The sequence below is a fragment of the Cynocephalus volans genome, chromosome 12 (assembly GCF_027409185.1).
Source record: "Cynocephalus volans isolate mCynVol1 chromosome 12, mCynVol1.pri, whole genome shotgun sequence".
In the NCBI taxonomy this organism is placed as follows: Eukaryota; Metazoa; Chordata; class Mammalia; order Dermoptera; family Cynocephalidae; genus Cynocephalus; species Cynocephalus volans.
Genome location: NC_084471.1, coordinates 74912147 through 74922034, shown reverse-complemented (window position 1 = coordinate 74922034; position 9888 = coordinate 74912147). Strand labels below are relative to the sequence as shown.

The 9888-nt window shown below is 35.9% G+C and overlaps 1 protein-coding gene across 4 annotated transcripts in view; it reads left to right on the top strand.

The window, feature by feature from the left end:
- TMEM117 (transmembrane protein 117) overlaps positions 1-9888 on the top strand; it is a 469003-nt gene that overhangs the window by 225841 nt on the left and 233274 nt on the right. For 3 of the 4 annotated variants that reach the window (XM_063075380.1, XM_063075381.1, XM_063075379.1), the window contains one exon: positions 8389-8488. The exons of the other annotated variant lie outside the window; for it this stretch is intronic. In XM_063075380.1, the coding sequence (XP_062931450.1) occupies positions 8389-8488 (100 nt within the window). The remainder of the gene's footprint in view (positions 1-8388; positions 8489-9888) is intronic. 4 annotated transcript variants of the gene reach the window in all.

The following is a 9888-nucleotide window of genomic DNA, read 5'->3' as shown; positions in this document are numbered from 1 at the left end:
TTTACCCATTTTTAATTGGATTGTTATTTTTTTTTTATTGTAAAGTTGTTTGAGCTCCTTGTGTATTTTGGATATTAATCCCTTGTCAGATGCATAGTTTGCAAATATTTTCTCCCATTCTTTTGGTTGTCTTTACACTCTGTAGATTGTTTCCCTTTGCTATGCAGAAGCTTTTTATTTGATATAATTTCATTTGTTTATTTTCCCTTTGGTTGTATGTGCTTTTGGGGTCTTATTCATAAACTTTTGCTCAGTCCTACATCCCAGAGTGTTTCCTATATGTTTTCTTCTAGGAGTTTTAAAGTTTCAGGTCTTATATTTAAGTCTTTAATCCATTTTGAGTTGATTTTGGTATATAAAGAGAGGTACGGATCTAGTTTCATTCTTCTACATATGGATATCCAGTTTTCCCAGCACCATTTATTGAAGAGGATCTTTTTCCCCTTTGTGTGTTCTTGGTGCCTTTGTCAAAGATCAGTTGGTTTCTGGGTTCTCTATTCTGTTCCACTGGGTAACATGTCTGTTTTTATGCCAGTACCATATTGTTTTTGTAGTTTTGTAATATAGTTTGAAGTCAGGAAGTATAATGCCTCCTGCTTTCTTTATTTTTGCTCAGGATTGTTTTGACTATTTGGGGTCTTTTGTTATTCCATAGGAATGTTAGGGTTGTTTTTTCTATTTCTGTGAAGAATGCCATTGATATTTTGATGGGGATCACATTGAATCTGTACATGGCTTTGGGTAATATAGACATTTTCACTATGTAGATTCTTCTAATCTATGAATAAGGAATGTCTTCCCATCTTTTAGTGTCCTCTTTCATTTCTTTCAGCAGTGGTTTTTAGTTCTCATTGTAGAGATTTTTCACCTGCTTGGTTATTTGGTTAGATTTTTAAAAAATCTTTGACAAGATACTTATTCTTTTTTATTGGTTATGAATGTTCATGGGGTACAAAGCTGACTGTCACCACTTGTGCCCAAGATGTGATGGCCAGATCCATACTGGCAGCATGCCCATTGCTTGGTTAGATTTATTCTTAGATATTTTATTTATTTATTTTTGGTTACTTTTGTAAATGTGCTACTTTCTTGATTTCTTTTTCTGCTAGTTTATTGTTGGATATAAAAACACTGCTGATTTGTGTATATTGATTTTGTATCCTGCAACCTTACTGAATTCATTTATCAGCTCTAAGTTTTTTTGGCAGAGTTTGTCTAGAAACTTGTCATCAGCAAACAGGTACAATTTGACTTTGTCTTTTCCTATTTGGATTCCCTTTATTTCTTTCTCGTGTCCAATTACTCTGGCAAATACTTCCAGTACTATATTAAATAGGTGTGGTAAGAGCAGGCATCCTTGTCTTGTTCCTGTTCTTCAAGAATGATATTGACAGTGGGTTTGTCATATATGGTTTTTATTCTGTTGAGATTCTTTCCTTCTATACCTAATTTGTTGAGAGTGTTTCTCATGAAGTGATGTTGAATTTTGTCAAATGCTTTTTCTTCATCTATTGAGATAATCAAAGTTTTTGTTTTTGATTTTGTGGATGTGATGTATCACATTTATTGATTTGCATATGGTGAACCATCCTTGCATCCCTGGGATGAATTCCATTTGATCATGATAGATAATCTTTTTGGTTTGTTGCTGCATTCTGTTTGCTGGTATTTTGCTGAGGATTTCTGCATCTATGTTCATCAAGGATATTGCCCTGTAGTTTTCTTTTTTTGTTGTATCTTTGCCTGATTTTGGTATCAGGGTTATGCTGGCCTCATAGAATGAGTTTGGGAGAATGGCATCTGTTTGGGGATTTTTAAGTTTCTTGAATCTGGAAATCTATTTCTCTACCAATACCTTGGAAGTTTTCTGTGATTATTTCTTTGAATAGGTTTTTAATGCCTTTTTATTTTTGCTCCCCTTCTGGAACACCCATGATTAGGATGTTTGTGTGCTTGAGGCTGTCTGATAGCTCCCAAAGATTTCCTTCAGTTTTTAAAAGTCTTTTTTCTTTCTTTCTTTCTTTCTTTTTTTGTCTGCTTGGGTTTTTCAAAACACTGTCTTCAAGATTAGAAATTCTTTCATCTGCTTGCTCAAGCCTGCTGCCTAAGTTCTCGAATGTAGTTTTTATTTCATTGAATGAGTCCTTCAGTTCCAAGAGTTCTGCCACATCCTTTTTTATAGCATTAATCTCCTTGTAGATTTCCTCCTTTATGTCTTGGATTATTTTTCTCATTTCATTATGTTGTCTGTGTGACTCTTCTTATATCTCACTGATTTCTTTAAGATTGTTGGTCTGAATTATTTTGCATCTGTTTCAAGGGTTTCTTGTAGATTGGGTTCTGATATTTGAAGTTATTGTATTCCTTTGAGGGTATCATATTTTATTGTTTTTTTATATTTCTAGTATCCCTATGTTGATGCCTAGTCATCTTGTGGAGCAGTTGCTTCTTCAGTTACTCGAGTGGCTTTTCAGGAGAGAGAATTCCTCCTGCAGATTTGTTTTATGTTCCCTGTGGGGTGGGATATCTTAATTTTGGCTCCACATAGACTCTATAGTCCAAGAAGTTTCAGCTAGATTCAAATATTCTGGGTAGAATCAGCAGACTGGTGGGCACTGACAGATGTGGTGTGGCTGAGGGTGATTGGGGCCATGTGAACTGGGGTTCCTGGTGCAGCACTGTGCTTTAGTAGTGGTAGGTTTGTGGGGGGTGGGCTTCAGAGGCTGTGGCCTGGTGGTGTGAGTTTCCTATTGCCTAACCATATGGGATTGGACTACAGAAGGTTCAGCTGGGTGGAGGCCATGCAGGGCAGTGCTTTGGAGGCCTCTGTATGGCAGCTTAAGGCTCCCAAGGCAGAAACCACAAGGGTGGTGGCTCTGGAGGCTGCTGCCAGGTGGCCCAAGGCTCCTGCAGTGGAGACACATGGAGCAGGGCTCTGGAGGCTGCTGTCCGGTAGTTCAGTACTCTTGCTTTGGGAGCCACAAGGAGTGGGGCCCCAGAGATTGCTGCCCAGTTGCAAACCTACCAGGGTAAAAGCTGCAAGGGGTAGGGTTCCCAGGGCTGCTATAGGGCTGTTCAGGTCTCTTGTGGCAAAACCCGCAAGGGGCAGGGCTCCCTTGGCTGCTGCAGGGCTGTTCAGGCTATCTGCAGCATTTTTGACATTCTGGTGGACCTTGTCCCATAACTTCATACCCAAGGTTTGTCCTGGAAGGTCTTTAAACATGTATTGGGCTTCATCAAAGTTTTTCAATAGTCAAGAACTAGAAACTTTGAATAAAAATACTAAAATGAGTTATTTGCATACTAGTTGACTAAGTGATGAGGTTAAAGTCTGTTAATCATTTCATTACAGACATAAAAGTGGGTAAAAGTAATAAATATAATTAATTTAGGTTTGATTCTTGGCATTTTGTAGTGACAAATTTTCACTCAGTGCCTTAAAAATAGTTAGAGCTTTTGCTTTAGTTTCACTGTGTTTAATGCAAGTCTGTACTCATGTAAGTCAACTCCTTATACATGATTTACTTGTGTATGAAGTTCCCAGTCTTGTTTATGTTGCCCAAACATGGCTTGGAGAGACAGCTGTGACATTATGAATCCAGCTGGCCACAGATGGATCTTCAGTGAAGCTTGAATCCGTATTGGTTTTGTGATCTATGGTTTACTGCCTCCTGTTAAACTTTCAGAGACTCAACCCTTAAATCACCTGGCGCTGACTATAATGCATCCACTTACACATAAGTAATAGGCTGAAGTGAACCAGAACTTGTGTTGCTAGTGATCAAGACTGTCACCTGTAAAACTGATTCATTATATTATATTTTTATTGACCATTTAGCCCATTTTACAGTCTGTTTAGTCACTTAACACATAGTTTTAACTAGTGATAGTCTTGGTAGTTCATGTTGTCAAGCTGTTATGATAATGATTAAACTTTCCTGGAACCCATACAAAGAAGTTTTCACACATTTGTTATGGATTTGACAGCTAAGCTTGAAATCTCAAGAAAAAAAAAACAAAAAAAAGAAAAACTAAAGTTAGAGGCCGAGAAGAAATTCATTTAGGATCTTTAAAGAATGTATCAGTGATCAATATTTACCTGGAAGGCTGGTGGAATTGCAAGATTTTCTAGATCCATGCATAGTGGAAATAACCTGCTTAAGCACAAACGAAAACAAACAAAATGTATGTATGAACAGTTGAAATAATAAGCTAAAGCACCAAACAAAAGTAAAACTTTTCTCTCCTTCTGAACAGAACTGTGGTTACTAGAGGTGGGAAAGGGGAGGGGAGGGGGTTAATGAGAAATTGGTTAATGGACACAAAGAATGCTTGTGTTTTATAATGATGAATATTCTCACTATCCTGATTTGATCATCACATATTGTACACAGGTACTGATAGTCAACTCTGTACCCCACAAACATGTATAATCAATTATGTTTCAATTAAAAAAAATATGTTAAGAGGCGACTACATGGATGAACTTGGGTGACATTATGCCAAGTGAGATAAGCCAGGCACAGGAAGACAAATACTGAGTGATCTTGCTTACATGTGGCATCTAAAAAAGTTGAACTTGAAACAGAGAGGATAATAGTGGTTACCAGAGGCTGGGGGAGGGGGGACTGGGGAGATGTTGATCAAAGGGGATAAAGTTTGTTATAAGAAGAGTAAGTTCTGGGGATCTAACGTAGGGCACGGTGCCTATAGCTAATAAAACTGAATTGTATACTTAAAAACAAAAAACCCTAAAATCTAAACCTTCAATGGTGCCTCCTAGCAAATAAAACTTAATTCTGAATAACTCCTCAAAACCACTGGGTGTAGGAAGCTTCACAATTTATATTATTTATAGTCCAATGCAATATTCAAACTGGCTAAAATTGCTTATGTAGATGTATGTATATTCTCTTCTTTACAACCCAACCAGGAACTATTGTTAAGTATTAATGAATATACAAATCGATGAAATAGCTGAAAATTCTTATGACAGGTCTGTGTATTTGTAACTCCTCCTCATATTTGTTCACAGCAGCAAAAATAAGAATAATACTAGTCTTTATATATCACTCTTTTAAATATACAAATTGTTTCATAAATTGCCTGTGCTATCTAATCTGCATTGTTATAGCATCTAGTATTTATCATGTGCCCAAAGCCCCAGAGGAGGATAATTAATTTCTGCTGATAGGTGAATACAGGACGGCTATCCTGCAGTCAAGGAGCTACAAATGTAGGTGCAGAAATAAAGTAAACACACAAAGCAATTTAAAAATATTTTTGATGTCTTTCTCTGTGAAAAAGTTCATCATGATTCAATCTCACTTTATTGCTGTTTGTAGGGTTCAATATACATAAATCTTATGCCATACAGATGTAAATATGAATAATTTGGGTCAATTCATTAATTTATAAGTTAAGCAAATGTTTATTGATTATTTACTATAAGCAGGCAGTGCTCTAGGTACTGGGGAATCAGTAGTGAACAAAATAGCCAAAATTGCATCCTGTCCTCCTGCAGCTTATTATCTAGTTTTAGATCTTGTTTCTTCTCTGGGTTTTCAGTGATGTGCTCCTATTTCTTGACATTCTAGTAATTTTTCAGTGGCTGACAGATGTTATATATAAAACTGTATAGAGAATCTAGATGATATGTATTTTATTCTTTCAGAAAAATTTCCCTCTTTCCTCTGTTTGGAAAAAGTAGAAGGTGATCGCCATAGTCCAGTCATAGAATGGCCTGGGTAAGGGCTGACTGACACTTTCATCAAGGATCCATCCATCTCTGGTTTTCACTAGCCCTCTATAGCCCTGTATCCTCTTGGACCACACTCTGAGCAGATTCTGCACTGTAATAGCCTGCGCAGCATGCTGAAGTTGCCAAACCCTGTAATTCTTCGTACGGACTTTATTTGGCCATTGAGCTTCCCCTCTGAACAAGTTCAGAATCTGGCAAATGTCTTGAAAGATAAAGCAGCTGTTTGTCATGCTGTCTTCTGGGCTCCTCCTTTATCACTAGGATCTTGGCTCCTTAAGGTTGTGTCTCCAGCCCACTGAGATCACCCTCTGCCCAAGTAAAGCCCAAATTCTTATCCTCTTTCCTTGCATACAGAATCATCAAATTCCAAGGAAAAATATATCTAACTTTTCCATAATTCTAACCTTTCCACAGTTCTTTCCAATCTATCTTTTTTTTCCTAGTCCTCATAGCCTCATCAACTCTCTGATACCTTAAAGAAGATTTTGGGATGGTAACTTTTTGTATTTTATTCACATTTTTTAAAAGTTGTACTTCACTGGATCATTGATCTGTTGCACAGCCCACCTCTATTTTTAGATAATGAAATAAAAGAATGATGCCTTCTCTTATGCACATCTGTACAATCACAAGGAATGTATCCTGAAATTTCCACTCTACCTCAATGTATTCTAGACCTAATTAAAAATGGGACAGGTAGGGAAGTGGCATTGAGCAAGTTCTTTAAGAGAGATGCTGTTGAAAGAGCTGGACAATTACCAGATCTAATATTCTATAGTACGTTGGGTTCACTGCCCGAGAGCTGTTTAGTGATAGTGGTACTTAATGGAGTAACACCTAGCTGTCCAAGTTAACTTGGGGTCTCTTAAATTCAAGCTACTTAGATTGGTGAACTTTGTATGAATGGGAGTCCAAGACTTGATGGTAGCTAAGGGAAAGATTTGCATGCTACATCTAGCTACTTATTATGACTTACCTTCAAAGGAAATAAGTCTTGGACTTCACTGTCTACTAAAATACTGGGGGACAGAGTACATATTCTTTGTGATTTTTATATCTCCACTAACACTTGTCAGAAGAAGGTATTACATAGTGGTTAACTGCCTGGATTTTGGAGCCAGTCAAGATTAGATTCAAATCCTGTACATTTAATATGTGCTTGACCTTGAACAAGTTGCAAAAACTTTCTAAACCTCAATTCCATATTTGTGAAATAGGAATAATAATACATTTAATTGTACGGATATGAAAGTTGATGGAGACACTATATTTAATGTGCTAATAACTATTCCTGACATGTTGTAAACATGCAGTTTATGGTAGCTCTACATTATTTGACTATTATAGAAATCTATGGAATTGGAGATTCAGACTTTTGGGGTAAGACCTCAAGACATTTACATAGACCCTCCAAGGTAGGTGAAGGAGGCTTGTGGAAAAAGAGTTGTTTTAAGAATTTATAAGTTCACTTTTGTTGTTAAATTAAACTATATATTTAAATATCTATTTATTTAAAGGATAAAAAAACTGTATTATATAACTTCAGAAAAAACCTGAACTGGAGGTAGTTTACTTCTCAGTGGCTTCAAAAATATGCTTTTTTATAATTTCAGTAGATACACATATCATTATCTATTATGTTTTAAAATTAATCCAAGAAGAATCAAGTTGAATACTTTAAATTATATAGGTATTTTCATGTATAAAAAATAAAATTTGAAGTAAGGAAAAACTATGAGTGAAAAAATTTAGAGTAAAATAAAAATATAAGAGAGAGAGAGAGAGATTTGATTCCTAGCTGCCATTCATTAGTTATGTGATATTGATTGGGCAAGTAAAGTGATCTGAGTCTCAGTATTCTAAAAGAAATTGCAAAATGGGAAAAATAATACTTAGGGTTTTCTTGAATATAAAATGAAAACATGGAAATGAAAATGCTTAATAAATGATAAGCATAGTCTTCTCACTGGTATTTAATGATCAGTTGTACCTTTGAATCTTTCTCTGAGCTGTAAAGAATATGAATGGGTATTATAGCAAGCAAACAAGAATTAGCTATACAAAAAGAAAGTGATAAAATTTAAATCTTCTTATTGTTATTTCAGTAGTAATTTAAACCACACATTTGAATCAAATTTTACATTACTTTATTCTGCGGAAATTTTTTCTGAAATCTTGAAGTTATTCTGAACATTGTTCAGGTATCATAGTATATCTAAGGCCTGGTTCTGACTTGACAGAACTGAAGGAAAGTTAGCTCTTCTCTCTCCTTTCAAGTTGTTCTAACTCAAGAATTGTTTCTGCTCTGCTCATACTTGAATGAGCATGAAATGATGCCTTTGCTGAGTATTTCTGTTTGATTTTTCAAAAGCTGTTGTCAGTCATGCAGCTCAAATATGAAACACACATGGTAATCGGTAGAGCCACAGTCAGTCTCCAAATCTAATTGGAACTGACCCAGACACCCTAAGAGCTCTTCCTAGACTTTCAGATTTATAAGGATATGTGGTGAGACAAAATCAAGAAAGCTCGCTGAGAGGGGAAAAGTTCCTTTACATCTTGCTGAACCAGAAAGCTTTGACTCTATGGCTGAGTCTGGACAATGTTTTGTGTGTTTGTTTCCACAGAGCATATATCATTACAGACTATATGGGCATCCGAAATGAAAGTTTCATGAAATTAGCTGCAGTAGGGACCTGGATGGGGGACTTTGTCACAGCTTGGATGGTAAGAAAATTTTAACTTTGCTCATTTGAAACAAACATCAGATGAAAGATATGTTCATAATGTTGGAAATACACTGTCTTTGGTTTACAGTAAAATAATTACCTCTGTTTTAAGTGGAACACATTTATGAATATAGATAAATACAGAGATTATATGCAATATTGATGGACCTCAGAAAAAAATCAAATCAATGCAATTAGAATATTAATGATGGTTCTCTCCCAGGATATATATGTGTGTGTGTGTGTGTGTGTGTGTGAGCATATGAATATATACACATTCATAAAATTAATAGGAAATTCTTCCCAGAGAAGTTCTAAATAATTTGTGAAGATTGTTTTTTTCTTTAACATGTACAATTTTCAGGTAAGGAATGTTATCTGGCCTGTCTCAGAAGACAATATGAAACATTCTTTAAGGACTTTTAAAATAGTTTTTTACATTGGTTTTCCTCACTGATCCTACTTAACTTGATGGTAACTAAGTGTTCTGAGAGTTGTCTGTTTTAATCTCTTTTGTGCATTATTAGTCTTTTTTTATTATAAGCCCACCACAAATAGAAAAACCATATCTCATGCTGAGCTTATCTGTCAAGAGAGTAACTTGTCTTTAACCATGTGGTAATTAAACTTAAATATAGCATATTGCTAAAAGGCTCCAGGTCCTGTAAATTTATAAGAGAATCTGAGTGCAAAGAGCCTAACTCCCATACAAATGGAATACTTTATTGACGCCTTTCATAAGTGCCATTAATCCTAATTAGATTTATCAGTCCATTCACTTGAAAGTGAAGAGATCTATCAAAGGAAAGAACATGTCTGAACAAAACATGACTTGGCGGGGACGTGCCCCTACAGAAGTGTCCCGGATACTGTAGGTGGATTTTCACAGCAGAGCTCTTGCCATTTCTATTGATAGCTGTGCTTTTTACCTAGAGCAGGTGTTTTCTAGGGAACAGGAAGCAGTTCTAGCTTAACTGCTCCTATAGTGATCGTCCTGGAAGAGCTTCAGGTAACCACAGCAGCCTGTTTGTACGGCCTGTTTTTCAGCCTCCTCCCACCTTTGTTGATTTTTAGAATGTTCACAGAATAGATTACCAGATGTCTCCCATTCCATTAACTTGAAAATCTAAACTTGAAAAATGATTTATTTCACTTGTACTCACTAAATAGCAATTAGAATAAGCCAGACATTGAGACCAAGCTGCCTCATGTCAAACATTTCTATTTCCATTGGGAAAATCTGTTTAGAAGGAAATATATGAACTTTGAAAAATGTAATTTCCTTGAAATTTGGGATAGTCCTTTTTAAAAATCTCTACATTAATTGTAGATTGTGATTTTGACTCCATTTTATGGTAAATCTGCTTCATAATATGGAAAAAGAGAACTAGATGAAGA